At 50.8% G+C, this 18896-nt stretch overlaps 1 protein-coding gene across 2 annotated transcripts; it reads left to right on the top strand.

The window, feature by feature from the left end:
• The first annotated feature begins 190 nt into the window (after positions 1–190).
• SIRT2 (sirtuin 2) lies at positions 191–18829 on the top strand. Of its 2 annotated transcripts, XM_090261323.1 has the most exons (16): positions 191–280; positions 1106–1152; positions 4174–4222; positions 4485–4598; positions 8015–8056; positions 8211–8317; positions 8428–8484; positions 9026–9094; positions 14450–14579; positions 16428–16487; positions 16780–16835; positions 16988–17064; positions 17150–17201; positions 17726–17796; positions 17937–18003; positions 18124–18829. In XM_090261323.1, the coding sequence occupies exons 1-16, from the start codon at positions 265–267 to the stop codon at positions 18277–18279; spliced, it is 1170 nt and encodes a 389-aa protein (XP_090117449.1). In that variant the 5' UTR covers positions 191–264; the 3' UTR covers positions 18280–18829. The 2 variants fall into 2 exon arrangements, with proteins under 2 accessions (XP_090117449.1, XP_090117450.1); XM_090261324.1 differs by lacking the exons at positions 1106–1152; positions 4174–4222; positions 4485–4598.
• The last annotated feature ends 67 nt before the right edge of the window (positions 18830–18896 follow it).

The raw sequence follows: 18896 nt of genomic DNA, 5'->3' as shown, positions 1-18896 counted from the left end.
TTCCACATTTTCCGGGAGCCTTTTATCAGCATGGCTACCCGCGCGGGGCACTTTGGGACTCGTAGTCCGAACCTTGTATGTTTTTCCTTACCTAAGAAGGGCGTGCGCCAGGGGTTGTACGAAGGCTTGTATTCAGCCGCGCTGGCTGCTGGGAGTTGTAGTTCTCTTCCCTATCTCTGTTCCCATCTCTGTCCCTACTGTTTCCGGTGCTGTCACGGGACAGAGCAGTCGGTGACAGCCCCGAGGGTTCCCGCCCCGCGCCCAATGGCCGAGCCGAACGGTGAGTCGGGGTCCTCGGTGGGAAAGTCGGGCCGGGCCGCACCCGGGCCTATCTGAGGGCTGCAGGCCCCGGGGCCGAAGGGCGGGCGTGGTGTGGCAGAAGATTGGGGCTGCATGTAGGAGGAGTGGGGCTTGGGGGGCGGTTGCTAAGTGGTCCGTATTGTTAGGTTGGTGGGTTTCTGGGTCGCGAGGTTTTAAGGGTCCGTTTGCCATCTCTCCCAAGTTACTAATGATCGCGTGTTTCTCCCGCCTTGGTTGCCAAGGACCCTCAGTTGCTACTGGCTTAGGTTGCCGCGATCCGGGTTGCCAAGGGTACCTGGTTGTTAGGGGGAACTGTAGAATGCTAGGGCACCCCTGGTGTCCCTTCCTATCTCTTCCCTCTAGTTCTTGTGCCTCTCCTAAACATGCTATCCCTACCATACCTCCTCTCCCACACCCACCTCCAGTCTGAATATCTTACCTTCTCTCTTTCTTTCTAAACTTACCTCTGCTTGTAAATCTAGCCCTCCCCCGGCACACATTCACACACTATATGTCGTCCTAACTCCTCCTAAGGCTTCCTCCATGCCCTGTATCCTTTACTTTCTCCTCCCTTTCCTAAACCTTCGTTTTGGTCCCTTTGTCCCTCACTAACCACCTCTCCTCCCAGCACTCTCCACTCTGCTTTGCCCCATCCCTTCCCTCCCTCCATTTTTACCACCACCCTGTATTCCTGTATAACTAAGTTGGTAGGTCTTCTTGCCTCCATCCCCCTGCTTTGAACCCCTCGATAACCTCTTAACCATTCCCCCCACTGTAACCACATCTGCTCCCCCTCCTCTCCCAGCCTCTGACCCTCTGGAGACCCAGGCAGGGAAGGTGCAGGAGGCTCAGGTGAGATGGGGGAAGGGTGGAGGGAAGGAGAGAGATGGACTTGTTCCCACATCCCACGCCCCTGGGGGGAGGTGACAAAAGGGAGAGTTACCCCAGGGCCCTCAGCTCACGGCCCCAATCCCTCACCCCCACCTCCCATTTAGCCTCCTGGGGAATGGTGGATTCTGAGGATTCTCCGAGAAGGGTGTGCAGCTTCAAGCCGAGGCCTGCCCTCCTGAACTTCCCTCTTCCTTTGCCCTACTCCCTCCTTGGTCCCTTTTGAACTTCATTTATGCTGATCCTGGAAGAGACAGGCATACAGCTTGGTCCCTGAACTCACAGATCTCATGGACATTGACTAGAAAACGACATTATATGAAAGTGATTTATGGAAGTAGCTCAGGGCACTGTGGGAGCCCGGAGGAAACTTTGGGATCACAGAGGTTCTAGCCAGTCCCTTTCCTGGTGGAATCCACAGACTGGTCTAGGAGTCAGGCTGAGGTAGACACATTTGTAGTACGTGAAGAGTGACTTAGAATTTTCTTAGGCAAGGTGAGACTTGGTCTTTCACACAGAGGGTACAGCTAGTGCAAAGACCTGGGAGCATGGAAGATTGTGATGTGTTTAGTAGGTGGTCGCTGGGGGTGGTCAACTCATTGTATGATTGGCTGGCATTTATTGAGTACTTATTTCAGCTGGGTACTCTGCTTAGCGCTTTATGGGCATCATTTCATTTCATCTTCCCAGCATTCCTGTAGGGGTCAAGGCCTATTGTGGCCACTTTATGGATAAGGCATTTGAAGCTGAGTTGTTAAGTATCCTGTCCTCTATCACTCAGTTAGAAGAGCAGAGAAGGGTTTGCAACCCACAGCACACAGCACAGTGCCATCCAGATGCTTCAGGGAGAGGTAGACAGGCTGCCTTATAGAGGCCTGAAGGCCTTGTGAGCACCTCCAGCTCCTGCTTAGCCCAGGTTGCTCCCACATGCTGAGCAGGGCCCTTGAGTCCTTCCACAGAGCCTTGCTGTCTGCAGCCTGAAGGAATGCCAGCCCGCTGCCCCCCCACACACACTACATCAGTGAAATCACTGTTCAGATATAGGCAATGCAGGAGCTGTGATTAAAGCACCTCCCAAGAGCATAGAAGAGGGTACAAGAGCTTCCTGTCAGGCCAGGGTTTCTCCCTCGCCTGGCTCCCAAAGCTTGGCCACTGTCAGAGAAAAAGGTTTAATGGTATAAAGGATTCTCCGTCCTAAAGAGAGATTCGAAGACATAAATTGCAGCATTGCCCATAATGAAGCAAAACGAAACAGCCCAGTGGCTGTCAGTAGATGGGTTAAATGAACTATGGGGCCTCCTTACAATGAATGCAACACTATGTAGCTGGTTAAAAGAATGAGGTGTGTCTATAGCGTCTCATTCTGCAGAAGATGCAAGGTATAGCATTGTATTATGGTATAACCCTTTTCTAGGAAAATAATGCTTTATATTCAGAGAAAAAATCTGGAGAAATTACCATTGTACTGTTAATAGTGGTTATCTCGGGGGGAGGGATAGAATTACAGGGTGAGTGCCCCAAGTTATACCTTGTCTAAAGATCAGACTTTTTGCACAGCTTGTATAAAGTAAAACAATAAAATGTAAATTTGTTCGGAAGGGAGGTTCCCATTCCAAAAGACTTGGAACCAGATAGTGAGCAGTGGGGAAGAGGGATTATTGGAGGGGTTTTAAGCAGGAGAGTGAGTTGGTAGGGATTGTTTTTACCAGAGCCGTTGCAGGGCCCAGCCCTGGTCTAGCACACAGGTAGGTATTCATTCATTCAGGGGTGGATAGTTCTGGAGCTCTGCCAGGTGCCAGACCCTATTCTTGGTGTTGGACATCGCTTGGTAAACACAAAAAAATCCCTGCCTTGTGGAGCTGACATCATGGTGCACCTTGTAGATGTTCATGATGAGATGATTAGACTGGAGACACCACAGAGAAGGGCCTGTGAAATGGAGGGGACAGCCCATCACACAGAGGGTGGCGGGGTAGATCAGAGGTGCAGACTGAGGCTGGGAGCCTAGGGAGGAGGCTGGGACAGGATCCCCGAGGGGAGAGGACAGGCTGGACCAGGTGGAACCCTGAGGAGTGAATGCATTATGGCAGGAGGCAGGGGAGGGAGGCTAGAGGCATCTGGCAGACTGGGAGATGGAGGCCACACTGAGATGGTGTCCAGGGAAGCAGTGGGCTTGGGGGACATGCTGAGGCCAGTTTGAGACACAGTGGGAGTGAGTGGCTTGGGGTCTCTTAGAGGCATCCAGGAAGTCATGGGAACCTTGAATCAGACAGGTGGCATCATCAGTGGCTGAGCCGAGGCCATTGGCATGGGTGAGGCAGCCACCCCAGGGAAGGCAGAGAGAGAAAGCAAGAAGGGCCCAGGACAGAGTCCCAAGGCCTGCAGTTGGGAGCCTGGCCAAGAGGAGGAGCTGAAAAAGGAGATGAGGGGTTGGAACCGTGGCATCTGAGGCCTCCAGCAGGAGGGCTGCCCACCACAGGGTGAAGAATGAAGTGGTTTCATTGTCATTAGCCCATTATTGTGGAGTGACTTTGGTGAGGAGGGTACAGGGTACAGGGCAAGAGGGGACACAAGGGGAGGAGGTGGACTTGGCATGGGAAATACGATAGCCAGAGCTTCCTGGGCTCTTACCCTGCTGGGTGCTGGGTGCTCTCTGAGCACCTCACATAGGTTAACTCATGTTGTCTCACAATAGTCCCCTTAGGGGGTGCCCTTGGAGTTCTATCTCGAAGATAAGGAGCTCTGAGACTCAGAAAATCAGTCACTCACATGAGATTATTCTCCCTGGGAGTGGCAGGCCAGGTCCCCAGTGCAGTACCCTGTCCCAGAGCCCACACACTGGCCTCCAGAGCTGTCCTTTCACTGCCCCTCACTTCCTTGGGCCTACCTCCCAGGCAGAGCCTTTTCCCCAAACTGGGAGTCACCCACCCCCCACTCCCTAACCCCACTTCTTGCACGTGGCCACCCCACCCCCACCCCTTCCAGGATTCAGATTCAGACACTGAGGAAGGAGCAGCTGGTGGAGAAGCGGAGAGTGAGTATCTTCCTTAGGAGCCTGGTTCTGCGGGCGGGTAGTGGGGCGGGGGGTAGGGTAGGGGTCTGGGTAATACCTCTCACCTGCATCAGGAGTGACATTCATGTAAGTAATAATGGGTGCAATGTCTGGAGGCCCCTGGCTGGGTGAGGCATGGAACCTTGAGTTGTGGGAAGGCAGGAGATCCCTGGGCTTGGGGCAGGGCGGTTCTGCGTCTCTGTGCATCCAGGCTGAATGCCCACCGCTGTCTCTCTTTGACCAGTGGACTTCTTGCGGAATTTCTTCTCCCAAACACTGGGCCTGGGCACCCAGAGGGAGCGTCTGCTGGACAGCCTAACCCTGGAAGGGGTGGCCCGCTACATGCTGAGTGAGCGCTGTAAGTCCTCCCCTACCTGCACTGGGCCATTTCCTCCCTTCTGGCCCCAAGTGACTTCTTAGCCCCAGCCCTTGAACCATTCATGCCTTTTGTCTGCAAGTAACAAGACACCCAATTCAAACTGGTTTATGCCAAAAAAGGAGTCTATTGACCCCTTAACTAAAATCCACCTTGAAGCCTGGGTCCAGGGGCTTCCATGTTGTCAAAACTCTTAATCTCAGACGCTGTTTTCCTTTGTGTGGGGTAAAGGTAGCTCCTGGCAACCCCAAATGCAAGTTCCACCAGCCTCACGTCAGTGACTAAGTAGAGCATCTTTCTCCCAGTGGTTCAAGCAAAAAAGCAAAAATTGACTTCAGTTGCCCCAGGTTGGGTCACGTTCTTACCCCAAACCAATCCCTATTGTCTCTGGCCAGACCTGGGTCACATCTGCATTGCTGAACTAATGACTGTGCTCTGATTACCAGGCCTGTTTGATACAATGATAATAATAGCATTTACCTCATAAAGTTGCTAGGGGTTAAAACAATAAATACGTAAATGACTGGGACAGGACCTGGAACCTAGCAAGAGCTGTATAAGTGTTCCCTGTGATTATTAATTATTACAGGAAGCTTCTTTCAGGCGTAGTGTGTAGGTGCCTCTTTACTGGGTCACCATGTAGTTTATATTTCTTGCTGCAAGTTGAGGTCACCAGAGTTTGAGAAACCAAGCCCTCAGCAGTCCTCAGCTACAACAATCAACCCTTTGAGGGTCCTGAACAGCCCTTTGTTGAGGACGCCGTCTCAGTTTCCCTGTCCTCCAGCTGCTGCCGGCTCCCTCCCGGGCCGGTCCCCCTGAGCCTCCCTCTCCTGGGCAGGCAGGGCAGCCGTCTGCAGCCAGCTTCTGGCTTGGATGGGCCCCAGAGGACGCAGGCAGTGGCTATAAAGTTTTTGTTCCTTCCGTCCTGCACCTGGATTTTAGGATAATTGGCTCATGAGAGGGCCTATGAGGGGATAATAATAAATAATAACAGTTAATTGAGCCCTCACCATTTGTCAGCCACTGGGCCAAGCACTTGACAGGCCTCCTCTCATTTGATATCTGTGAGGTCATTACAGTAGTGATCGTGACAGAGGAGGAAACTGAGGCACAGAGAGGCTGTGACTTGATGCAGGGTCACACAGCTGGTTAGAAGCAGAGTCAAGACTCAACCCCAGGTCCCCTGGATCCAGACACAGGCTCCGTCCCCCGTGGGCCCCACTGGGTCCAGCCAGGCCCTGTCTGCTGGCATCCCGGAGAGGGAAGCTGAGGGCTGAGGCTGTGGCAGGCCTCAGCCTTTGTCACCCCTGCTGTCCTCCTTTGGATAGGACACCCCAGAGGCGCTTGGTTCACAGGGCTTCAGTTGTGTCTGTTCGTCAGCTGACGGGCAGATGCCAGGGTACTGCGTGGCAGGGCCGTCTGCCAGCCAGTGGCTGAAGAGGCAACTGGGCTATTGTGAAATGATTCAGCCCCTGCCAGGTCTTCCCATCCTCTTTTCTGAAAGCTGGTAAAAATGGATTAAAGTGCTTATAGGTATACAAATTATGGGTCTCAATAAATTTAGTATAATTGACTCAAAGAATAATAGTAAACACATACACAGTAGACCCTTGGACACAGGCTTGAACTTCGTGGGTCCGCTTATATGCAGATTTTTTTTCAATCAGTACCGTAAATGTGCCTTCGCTGGTGTGACTCAGTGGGCTCAGTGCCAGCCCGAAAACAGGAAAGTTGCTGGTTTGATTCCCAGTCAGAACACACGCCTGGGTTGTGGCCAGGTCCCCAACTGGGGGCATGCAAGAGGCAACTGAATGATGTATCTCTCTCTCTCTCTTTTTAAAATTTTATTTTTAGAGAGAGGGGAAGGGAGGGAGAAAAAGAGGGAGAGAAACATCAATGTGTGGTTGCCCCTCATGTGCCCCCAACCAGGGACACGGCCTACAACCCAGGTATATGCCCTGACTGGGAATCAAACTAGAGATCTTTTGATTTGCAGGCTGGCGCTCCAGCACTCATTCCACTGAGCCACACCAGCCAGGGCTGGTCGATGTACAGTATGTCTTGCACATTGATGTTTCTCTCCCTCTCTTTCTGCCTCCCTTCCCCTCTCTCTGAAAATAAATAAATATTTTTTAAAAAAATAAATACTGTAAATATATTTCCTCTTCCTAATGATTTTCTTAATAATTTTATTTCCTCTAGCTTACTTTATTGTAAGAATACAGTCTATAATACATATAGCATACAAATATGTATTAATTGACCCTTTATGTTATAGGTAAGGATTCAGTCAGCAGTAAGGTATTAGCAGTTAAGTTTTGGAGCACTTGAAAGTTATACACGGCTTTTCAACTGCCAGGGTTGGGGTGGTGTCATCTCTAGGAAACCCACATATTGTTCAAGGGTCAACTATAGTGTTTGCTCAGTGCTGGGTACAGATCAAAGTTTTACATGAATAAATTCATTCTCTCAACAGCTCTGCTAGGTCAGTACTGTAATTATGCCCATTTAACAGAGCAGGAGGCTAAAGTCAGAATGGTGATCTGAACTGAGACCCACTGCTAGTGAGCAGAAGAGCCAGAATTTGAAGCCCTCACCCACTGTCCTGTTCATTAGATCTGGGCTGGGGGTAGCAAATCTTTGATCTTCACCTGAAAATTGCCAGACTTCAGGTGGCTGATGTGTATTTGATTACAGAGGAAAGGAATGTGTATAATATGTTAGAAGTAGATGGTCAGCAGCCCTGGCTGGTGTGGCTCAGTGGATTGAGCACCAGCCTGCAAACCGAAGGGTTGCGGTTCAATTTCCAATCAGGGAACATGCCTGGGTTGCGGGCCAGGTCCGCAGTTGGGGGTGCACAAGAGGCAACCACATGCTGATGTTTCTCTCCCTCTCTTTCTCCCTCCCTCCCCATCTCTCTAAAAATAAATAAATAAAATCTTTTTTAAAAAATAGATGGGCATTCAGGACAGTGTCCAAAAGGTGAGGTGCTGCCAGAGATTTTTACAATGACCTGTAGCTCTTCTGGGGGTACCCCAAACCACAGCCTCCTCATTAAGATCTTGTGTTTTTGTCTAGGTCTAGTCAGGGGCAGAAACTTCTCTCCAAGTGGCCTTTTGTTGACTAAGTTCATATAATTTCAAACAGTAGATTCTTTGTCCTCATCCTGGCTCTTTCAACCGTGTGACTGCTTCCCCTCTCTGAGCCTTGGTTTCCTCATCTGTAAAATGGGATGTTAACATCACCTGCCTCAAAATGGTTGAGAGGACCATTCATGCATCAGAAATGTGTTCCCCAGGGCCTGGCACCGAGTGAACAATGTCAGGGGCTGTGATGGGTAGTGTTGTTTTGGGGCTGAGCAAACCATGTCGCATGATGCATAAACTCTTCTCTTTCAGGCCACAGGGTCATCTGTTTAGTGGGAGCTGGAATCTCCACATGTAAGTGCCCCTCCCCCAATAGCCACCCCTTGGTTTGGGGGAGCCCCTTCCAGGAGCTGAGGGAGCCATGTCTGGTCCCTCACTTGGGAGGGTCACTGTGGTATAGATGGGGCCCAAGTCCCTGATGGATTGCTCTGTGCCCCTCCTCCCCTAGCCGCGGGCATCCCTGACTTCCGCTCCCCATCCACTGGCCTCTATGCCAACCTGCAGAAGTACCACCTTCCCTATCCGGAGGCCATCTTTGAGATTGGCTACTTCAAGGTACATGCAGGGAGGAGTGTCTACAATGGTGGGGTGGGGGGAATGGGGTCATCTGCTCTCAACTCACCAGGGCATCTGGGTGCCCACATGCCCTTTGCTCTCTCCCACAGAAACATCCAGAACCCTTCTTTGCCCTTGCCAAGGAACTATATCCTGGGCAATTCAAGGTGAGCTCTTTTTCTTTTCTTTTCTTTTCTTTCTTTCTTTTTTGTTTTCTTTTCTTTTTCTTCTTCTTTTTTTTTTTTTGCTGTTGGGGGCAGAAAAGGTTGGTAGACACCAGGCATGGGAAAGACTGCTCTGGCAGATATCATGTGGTCAAGAAGTGCATGGGCTCTGGACCCAGACTGCCCGGGTCCAATACCTAATTCCTGATTTTCTGCTCTTTTGATCTTGAGCTCCAGTTTTCCCATCTATTAAATGAAGCTGATGATATTATATGAAAATGGTTGTTGTGAGGTTTACACGAGTTAACAATAAGTGTGAAAGCCCGGACTCTGGAGCCAGGCTGCTTTTGTAGAAATCCCAGCTCTACAACTTGGCAGCTCTGTGACTTTGGCAAGACCGTCAGCCTCCCTGGGCTTCAGTTCCCTCGTCCGCGCGATGGGGACAATGATGGTCTCTGCCTCCCAAGGTGGGTGTGGTGATTCCATGAGGTCAAACAGGACCATCTGTGTTGTCGTCAGCGTTGTTCTGATTGCTCCCCTGCAGCCAACCGTGTGTCACTACTTCATCCGCCTGCTGAAGGAGAAAGGGCTGCTCCTGCGCTGCTACACTCAGGTAGGCGCGACTGAGGGCCACGTGAGACCTGGCGCCTCAGTGCCAAGAGCTCAGGCTGCTTGCTTTGTCATGTGACCTACAGTGAGTCCTTTCCCCTCGCTCACCTCAGTTTGCCCTTCTGTAAAGCAGGGGCTGCTTTCAGGGCTGTGGTGACATGACAGGGAAGTCCTCTCAGGGCCACCCCATGTGTACTGAGCAAGGACCTCAGATCTGAGGGGGTGGGCACCGTGTACATCATAGATTTCATATGTGTTAGGGTTTTCCAGCAGATCACGCCAGAGTGGCTCGATCTAACGAAATCCATACACTGTGACAGCGTCCTAACTGGTGGATGTAGGATCTTAAGAAAGTGGTATCTTTTTATAGAATTTCCACAAATGCCTCATATGTGCCGTGTCAGGTGCTGAGCCAAAGGCCTCACTCACCCTGAGGTACTCAGGCTGGTGCTCAGTCCACCTTGTTGGCTTCTGGACTAGTCAGCCGGACTTCTGGGATCTCACGCCCCTCACAGTAAAAAATGTTTGTGCCTCTACCTTTGTTTTTATGATTAGGTATTGAAATTACATGATACCATGCATGCTGTAAATTATACCTCAGAACCCAAAATTATCAAATAGAGAACACATGAACATAAAGAGGTACTCTATTTTTTTGAAGATTTTATTTTTATTTATTCTGAGGGAGAGAGGAAGGGAGGGAGAAAGAGAGGGAGAGAAACATCAGTTGGTTGCCCTGACCAGGAATCAAACTGGTGAGCTTTCAATTCCCAGGCTAGCACTGGTGAGCCACACCAGCAGGGGGCAGGGAGGTACAGTATTCCCTCGCTTATTTCAGGTATGACTTCTAGACACTGCCCCCCCCATAGGTGAAAATCCACACAGTAGGAACCTTACATTTATTTTAGTATTTATATATATTTTAAGGCTTTATAAACCCTTCCCACACACTTATAAACCGTTTCTAGTCCCTTATTAACCTTTCCCACTCCCTTATTAACCTTTTCCACACCACTTATTGTTTATAAACATATTCTATACTCATAAATCTACGTAACTTTAACAACATACGTATACAGTACCGCAAAATCCCGCGATATAGTGAAAAATCTGCGGTAAATAATTAAATATAATATTTTTTAAAAATCCCGCGACACAGTGAGGCCACGATATAGAGAGGGACTACTGTATTCTCATATTTCCTTCCTGCACCTGGCAATTTGGAGCCTGCAGCCTCGGGAGCTGCCACCAGGAGGAGGGTGCATTCTTTGTAGATCCAGGTTTTGCAAATGGGGACAGGTGTGAGGGGAAAGGGACAGTTGTCACCTAGGAGGAGCCCAGGCTCAGGATTAACCTGACCTTTTTCCCAGAGGGTCAGCTTTATCCACGGGAGGTGGCTCAGACATGATACAAACAGCTCACCTGAAGCCAAGTGCCCACCGTTCGAGATTTCATGGACTCCTCACCTTGGCCCTATTGGCATCCGTTTGTCAATTTCTGTCACAAATGTTTACTGAGTGTCAACCCAGTGCCAGGCTCTGCTGGCAGCAAACAGAGCAAACATCCCTGCCCTCCTGAGGAAGACACTCTAGTGTGAGGAGAGACAGTGGACAAGATTGATAAATAGCTTATCTAGTGAGGCAGATGGCGAGAGTTCTGTGGAGTAGGATTAAGCTGGAAAGGGGAATCCAAACCTCTGTGTGTGGGGATGGGGTCGGGGGGTGGAGTGTTGCTGTAAACCAGGTATCAGGAAGGCCTCACTGAGATGGGGATGTTTCGACAAAGACCTGAAGGAGGGGGGGGAGGGAACCAGTGGATTACCTTGGGGGAGTGCGTTCCAAGCACAGGGAACAGCCAGTGCAAAGGTCCTGAAGGAGACTGGATTTGACATGTTGAAGAAGCTGGATCTGAATAAGTGAGAGGACAGTAATAGGAGAAAATGGAGAAGACAAGGTCAGGGAGGTGGCAGGGGCAGACCACGTAGGGCCTCAGGGGCCATGGGAAGTTTCACGGGAAGGTAAAGGGCTTTACCATGAGTGAGATGGTGCCACAGGAGGGCTCTGAGCAGGGCAGGGACAAGCAGAGGAGCCCCTCTGGCTGCTTGTAGAGGCTAGACCGTGGGCACCGTGGGGAGGGATTACAGAGACCAGGGAGGGGCTGCTGTAGTGGTCCAAGCAGGAGATGATGAGTGCTGAGCGGGGGTGAGGACTGCTGAGGGAGAGGGGGTGGGTTATGACTCTGTTTTGAAGAGGGAACCAACACGACTTGCTGATGGACTGGATGGGAAATGGTTCATGAAAGAGAGGAGTCAGGACAACTGGACAGCTCCTAGCCTGAGCACCTGCTGCTTTTTACTGAGATGATGGGAAGTTGGGGGTTGGGGGCAGAGGAGGAGTTTGCTTTGAGGCCTTTGGAAGTTCAGATGCCCCGGTGGAGATGGTTGGACACGGGAGTCTAGACTTCCAGGCAGGATGAGACCCCAGGGTTCCAGCTCAGGCCCAGGACGAAACAGCCCATCAGGGCTGCTCAGAGAGCTCACTCCCCAGCTCTGCCTGGGCTAAGACTCTTGCCTTGACCATAAAAGCATACCAACTGGCTGCTGTTTTTACATGAGAGTCAACACGAATACAATCTGGGGTCAAAGTGTACTCTGCAGGCCTTTACCCCTTCAGTTGAATATTTAATGCATGAAATTTAACTACACATAATACTCAAAATGACATACTACCTAAAATAGATAAAGGTCGAAAAAATCTTTCCACTCTCACATTTCATGAAAGCATTTTTTTCAAACTTGACACCCTCTTCTTTGATCTCAGCCACTATTTGAGTCACTGACCCAGTTTTTTGGAACACGTTGTCTTCACTTCTTTCTGAATTGTGATGACAGGGCAGTTCTGAAGCATGCGTCATGCTATTTTTATCTCAAGGCACATGTATCCACTCAAACATGAGAACAGTTGTCCTGTTCATTTAGGTCACTGATTGCCACAGCAAAACGTCCTTTTAAATATATATGGCATTTGCACTTAAAAAAAAAAAGATTTTATTTATTTACTTTTAGAGAGAGGGGAAGGGAGGGAGAAAGAGAGCAAGAGAAACATCAGTGTGTGTCTGCCTCTCGCATGCCCCCAACTGGGGACCTGGCCTGCAACCCAGGCATGTGTCCTGACTGGGAATCGAACCAGCAACCCTTTGGTTTACAGGCTGGCACTCCATCCACTGAGCCGCACCAGCCAGGGCAACAGCCACACTTAAAAAAAAAAAAAGAAATCATTATAAGTGTTTATTTGAGCCAAACTGATGCCATGTGCTGAGGACCATGATCTCAGATACTCTCTGGGCTTGGCTTTTCTTCACCTGACCCCTTGTCTGGAAGACTCTTTCATACTCACACTCACCTAGCAGCTTCATGCGTTTTAAAATTTTTTTAAGTTTTTATTTATTTAATTTTAGAGAGGAAGGGAGGGAAGAAAGAGAGGGAGAGAAACATTGACATAAGAGAGAAACATCAATCAATTGCCTCCCACATGCAGCCCAACTGGGGACCGAACCCACAACCCAGGCATGTGCCCTAAACAGGAATCAAACCATTGACCTTTTGCTTTGTGGGCTGGCACCTAACCAACTGAGCCACACCTGTCAGGGTTTGTTTGTTTTTGTTTTGTTTTTTAAGATTTTATTTAATTTTAGAGAGAGGAGAAGGGGGAGAAAGAGGGAGAGAAACATTGATATGAACGAGAAACATCCATCATTCATGCTTTTAAAAGCTTCCGTTGGTGATGTGCCAACGAGGGACACTGTGTTTTGAAACAAAAAGGGAACCAAGGTTTAAAAATCAGGAGATTTCAGGTGAAAATCCAGACTTCAGTCTCCTCCTGAAAATCAGGAAGACCTGCACCCTGGGTAGCCTTCCCTGGAAGAACGGTTGGCTGGAGTGGAGTGGCCATTGCCCACTTTAGGGATCGCCCACCCTTGCTCAGGGCCCACCTCCTCTCTGCAGCCTGTTTCCTGCCAAGCTCCAGGGCCACGGGGCAGTTGCTGTATATCATCTCAGGTTCAGCGATTGTCCTTCAGTACTGAACTTGCCTGAGCTGGACTGCCCAGCTCCCAGCTTCCCTCCCTGCCGACCACTGCTGCTGACTCCTTCCTGTGTCTCCTCTGAAGATACTGTATACTTAGGAAAGCAGATACACAAATTCAAAAAATTTTTTTCATATTGTATACACAGTGCTTTTGTGCTTTTAACATCTTGGTGAGATCATTTCATATCAGTACATACCAGCTGCCCTCATTCTTTGTTTTTGTTTGTGGTTTCTTGATTACACATGGCATCAAAGAATAACAGAAGGTCACTTAGGCAGTTCTTCATGCTCTTGAGTTATTTGCACACACACTGCTTATGCAAGGGAGCCAGTAGGAGGCTGAATCCAGTAACAAAGGCAAAACTAGGATTTCTTGTAGAGAGAGGTAAGGGGAAAGCTGCAGAGAGTCTGGGAACAGTAACTCCTGACTGCATGTTTTTGGGGTAAGCTGATTGCTAGAAGGGAGCAGAGAGGGCAGTTGGGGCCATCTGCCTGTGAAAGGGAACCTTTCAGTTCCTGGGGCCTCCAGGGAACCTTGTCAGTTCAGCTATGGGCCGCACATGGCCAGCAGTCTCTGTAACGTCTGCCAGTGTCCTCTGTCCGCACCTGCCTCGTGTGCAAACAAAAGCTGCTCCAGACGGTCTGTGTGTTTAGAGAAAAACGAGAGTACAAATGTCTATGTGGAAGAGGATATTCTTGTCTTGAAGGAATAAAAATTAAGATATCATCTATGTAACAGACCATAGTCAGAAACCTGACTGCTAAATAGGAAAACAGTGTGATTAAACTCAAATAGTCCCTCTTGAGTATTTTATTTCTGTTAATGCTTGACCAGGACTGCCACATTCAGCTGTGCAGCTTGGGTACTGCCCCAGGACGCCACATGTGGGGGACTCCAGTTACAGTGGAAACATTGTACATTTGTACATTACTTGAACAGATTCCTGGTAGGTGGCACTAGGAAATCTGAAAAATAGAAGCAAAGTGGCCTGAATTTGCAGAAAAACACCACATGGGCTGGGTGGTGGCCATGAGCCTGAGCCCATACACATTTGAGTTTGGGCCCCTACCTGGAAGCATCCTTGACTTTTACCCTTTTAGTGGCACTATCAGAATAACCAGAAGTTTTCAGATACACTCTACCCCTTGCTTTTTCCTGCCTTATCTCTCCCTCTCTCTCTCTCTCTTCTCTTGGTTACAACTCCCTGCTCTGCCTTCTGCCCCTGAGGAGGGTGATTCATTCCTGACCTTCTTCCCTCCATCTCTCCTTCCAGAACATAGACACCCTGGAGCGCGTGGCAGGCCTGGAGCCCGAGGACCTAGTGGAGGCCCACGGCACCTTCCACACGTCGCACTGCGTCAGCCCACTCTGCCGGCAGGAGTACACGCTCAGCTGGATGAAAGGTGAGGGGCTGGAGGTTGTCCACGAGGGCAGACCCCCCCGACCCACTGTCCACGTCTCAGCACCAGGGATGGGGCCTCCATCCAGTGAGCACTTGTACTGTCCTGCACAGCTCTGTGGCCCTTTTTTGTAGATAATGGCAACCTCCAAAGATTTGAGGTCACAGTGAGATTCATTGCTTTCGACACTGCCTCACAGCCTGGATATAATGGATACAAGCTCCAGACCCAATTCAGCCACACACAGAGACATGAGTTAGCAGAGAGGGTTCCAGATCGACACACAGCCTGTTTTTTGAGGTCTGAAACCCCCGCTATCTGTCCTTTGAGAGGCTGCAACCCTATCATACATGAGGTACTCATCAAGGCAAATGGAACTAAGTTCTAAGACGAACAGAACTGTCCAACAGAACTTTCTGAGATGAGGGAAACCTTCCATACCTGCGCTATCCAATACGGCAGCTCCTTGCTCCTTGTGACTGCTGAGCACTTGAAACATGGCTAGTGGGACCGAGGAACTGGATTTTAGATTTTATTAACTTCAGTGTAAAAACCGTATCTACTGTGACGACCGTGTCGGACAGCACTTGCACGAGAAGCGCAGGACTCCGTTAGCCCATGAGGGTTGGGCGAGCATAATTGAAGGGGTGTGAAGCCAGACACTGGGCTGGTGAGGGCTGAAGGCTGGGGCTGCCCCTAAGGGTGCAGACTTCAGGGCCTGCTACAGTCATAGTCCCTGTTCATGTAAGGACAGAGTGTCAAAAAAAAGGTGGGGGGGACAGCCAATCCACATTTCTTGAATGCCAGCTAGACACCATTTCTGACATCCATTGTGCTGGTTACGAAGGCACTTATTTCACCCTGGAAACCCATTTCTGACATTCTTTATGCTGACTTCACAAAGCCTCTGGTGTCCGTGAGCGATAAGGACAGCCCTTATAGTAGGGCCTCTAGAGTGTAGCCTTTTTGACAGAACACCAGCTGACCGCCCCCGGGGGTGAGGAGGCCTGAATAGCCTGGCCTCTCACAGCTGGGAGTAATATACAATTAACATTACCCCATTATGTTCACTCACAGCAATATCACGTGCAGCACCCACAAAATAGCATAATGTTGATGCAGAAATGTCTTTAAAGTAAATGACAGACATTAAAACAGTGCTCTAAATATTTGTTGAAGAAATGAATAGTTGAACGAGCGAACTAGGATTCTGTGGGTTGCAAGTGACAGAATACTTTTCCAATTTCTTTAATCAATAAATAATAAGGAGCATGATTGTCACAATGATGGTGTGTGTGTTGGGGTCAAGGGGGCGGTCAGTCACAGAAGCCAAGGGTGGGAAGCAGCTGCTCCTAAAGACTTCTCCCTGCCCCAGGACCATCTGCGTACTTACTCTTCCCTCTGTTCTGCCATCAGACCTGGGACCACCAGGCCTTTCTGACCGAGGAGAAAATAGGCTGCCCTCAGAGACCCACAGGCAGAGCTTCAATCCTCCTGATTCCCCAGGAGGGGGGTTGGAGAGTCCAGTGGCCCCTGTCAGGAACAAGTATCTGCTCATTTGTTTATTCTTCCATTCAGTAGCTAAACCTGATGCTGGGGGCCACCCATGGACTCCTGGAGCATGGGCGAGGGTAGGGGCAGTTTTCTGAGAAGGGGGTCCTTTCTGGGCAGAGCAGATACTGCTCCCAGGGAGGCCTCCAGATTTCTAACTGTCCCTAGGAGATTCCCCAGGGACTAAGGTGTGTTTGTGTGGAGAGTGGAGGAAGGGGCAAGGGGAAGTGGCAGGGCAGGCTGCAGCCCCCCATCCAGAGCCTCTCATTTCCTTCTCCCCTTCCCCTTCTCCACACCCAGAGAAGATCTTCTCCGAAATGACTCCCAAGTGTGAGAAGTGTCAGAGCGTGGTGAAGCCTGGTGAGCCTTGGGGCCTGGGACCAACCAAGGGAGATTTGTACTGGGAACCCCCACCTCTGCCCACTAACTCGTCCCAAGAAGGCCATATTTGCCATTCTCCCCACCTCTGGTCACCCTCAATCCAGGAAGAGGCCTCTGTACCCTGGCCTGTCCCTTCTGCGTCGCACGCCCACACAGCTCTAAGGTCTGCCTTCTGCTCCTGCCTGTTCTCTTCTCCATCCGTCTCTGCCTCCCCCATTCACTGTCTCTTTCCATCCCGTGTTGTTTGTCTGTCCATCTGTCTCCACCTCAGACATCGTGTTCTTCGGTGAGAACCTCCCAGCACGTTTCTTCTCCTGCATTCAGTCAGTAAGTATCTCTGCCACCACCCTGTGCTCAGCCCATGTGAGGACAGCCTGGGGAGAGTCACTTCCCCAACTAGCTGTATGTGAGCTTGCGGTGAGGTGCGGATGGGGACGGCCACCCAGTCCCGGCATCCTTATGGAACTTCCCCTTCACAGGACTTCCTGAAGGTGGACCTGCTCATCATCATGGGCACCTCCCTGCAGGTGCAGCCCTTTGCATCCCTCATTGGCAAGTAGGTTGGGGGTCAGGGCTGGGGGGATGCTGAGGGCTGGGGGAACCAGGACAGGTTCTCACCACTCAGTTCGCCATCCCCCCAGGGCACCCCTCTCTACCCCGCGCCTGCTCATCAACAAGGAAAAAACTGGCCAGGTGAGTCAGCTTTTATTCCTGCACCACTCCCCCATTCTTCCCTTCCTGCATTGGCATGGGTCAGTAGGGAACCCATACATAGTTCGGACCCCTCAGCTCAGGACCAGGGATTCCAGAATCTGGAGGGATCGAGTTCTGGGCTGCTGACTCTAAAAGTCCATAGTTCTCTGGATCATTCAGGACCCTTTTGAGCAAGTGACATAACCCCAACTCAAAGTGACTGAAGCCCAAACAGGGATGTTGCACTTCCTGGGACTGAAGAGCCAGGGTGAGTGAGAGCCAAGCCCAACAGGCAAAAACATAACACATGCTAGACGCTGTTATAAGCATTTTCCCTACATTAACTTACTGATAGTGCAACCCTAGGGGTGGGTTCGATGATCATCCCCACTCTACAGATAAGGAAACTGGGATTCAGAGAGGCCAGGTCACTTGAGAAAAGTCACAGAGCTGGGATACAAACCCAGGCCACCTGGCTCAAAGGTCTGTGCTCTTAGCTCCCTCCACACCCATCTTCCGTGCAGACTGACCCCTTCCTGGGAATGATGATGGGCCTCGGAGGAGGCATGGACTTCGACTCCAAGAAGGCCTACAGGTGAGGCCTGGGTCTGCTGTGAGGGGTGGGGCCAGCAAGGGACAAGGTGGAGGGTGGGGTGGGCGTGAAGTCCAGGGACAGGGAAGAGCTGGCAGGGTCCCAGGACAAGCCTGGAAGATCTGACTCTCACTAACCTTCAGGGACGTGGCCTGGCTGGGTGACTGCGACCAGGGCTGCCTGGCTCTTGCTGACCTCCTTGGATGGAAGGTGAGGAACCCAGGCCACCCCAGCACACCCCAAGCCCAGTCCCTGAACCCTTGCCCCATGGGTTCTCTGTCTCCATGAGGCAGGGTGACCTCTAACCACTGGAAACATTGTCCCCTGCAGAAGGAGCTGGAGGACCTTGTTCGGAAGGAGCATGCCAGCATAGATGCTCAGTCAGAGTCTGGAACCCCCAACCCCACCACTTCAGCTTCCCCCAGGAAGTCCCCACTTCCTACCAAGGAGGAGGCCAGGACCATGGAGCGGGAGAAACCCCAGTAACAGCTCTGTCTCCCAGGCAGGACACCTAGCTCCTTTGGGACAGCTGAGCCCCAACCAGCCCTGGCCCTCCCTAACTTGTAGCTCTTGTCTGGGGAGCTCAGAGCATTCCCTCAGTCTCATAACTACTCAGTCCCAAAACTGGGGTCCCAGGCCCCCTGACCCTGGCAAATCTCTAACATCTCCTGGGGGCCGAGGCCCTGTCTTAACAGCCCGGGGCCTCTCACCACCCCCAGGGGTGAGGAAGACCTTCCCTAATCTCTAACTGCTCCCAGGGGGCCTCCAGATTTCTAATTGTCCCAGGAAAGGGCCCCAGGGCCCCCATACTACTGCTTGGAGGGGCCTGTGGCCAAGTAGACAAAATCTAACCGACCCTGGGGGGGGGGACTCCAAACATAACTCATCCAATGGGGCAGTGTTGAGCCTTCCGCTTCTTTGCCTCCAACTCCCAAAATGGGTGCTGGGCCACCTTCACTCAGGACCCACTTCTGTGTGTGGATGGGCAGATGGTATTGCTTACTGGAGACAAATTAAAAACAACAACTAACAATCAGCTGTCTGGCCTCTCTGTTCCTTTCTGTGGGCGCACAGGGAAGCAGCTGGAGGGACTGGGGAAGATC

This window comes from Furipterus horrens, unplaced genomic scaffold, assembly GCF_987537825.1.
Source record: "Furipterus horrens unplaced genomic scaffold, mFurHor1.1.pri manual_scaffold_13, whole genome shotgun sequence".
Lineage (NCBI taxonomy): Eukaryota > Metazoa > Chordata > Mammalia > Chiroptera > Furipteridae > Furipterus > Furipterus horrens.
The sequence above is the reverse complement of the archived record's forward strand: the minus strand, read 5'-3'. Positions and strand labels throughout refer to the sequence as shown.

What these genes read in the sequence shown, in the direction of transcription:
- SIRT2 (XM_090261323.1), top strand. An exon ending in CTACATGCTGAGTGAGCGCT is followed by an intron (nt 4,599 to 8,014) that starts GTAAGTCCTCCC and finishes CTTCTCTTTCAG; the next exon opens with GCCACAGGGTCATCTGTTTA. An exon ending in GACTCCAAGAAGGCCTACAG is followed by an intron (nt 17,797 to 17,936) that starts GTGAGGCCTGGG and finishes ACTAACCTTCAG; the next exon opens with GGACGTGGCCTGGCTGGGTG.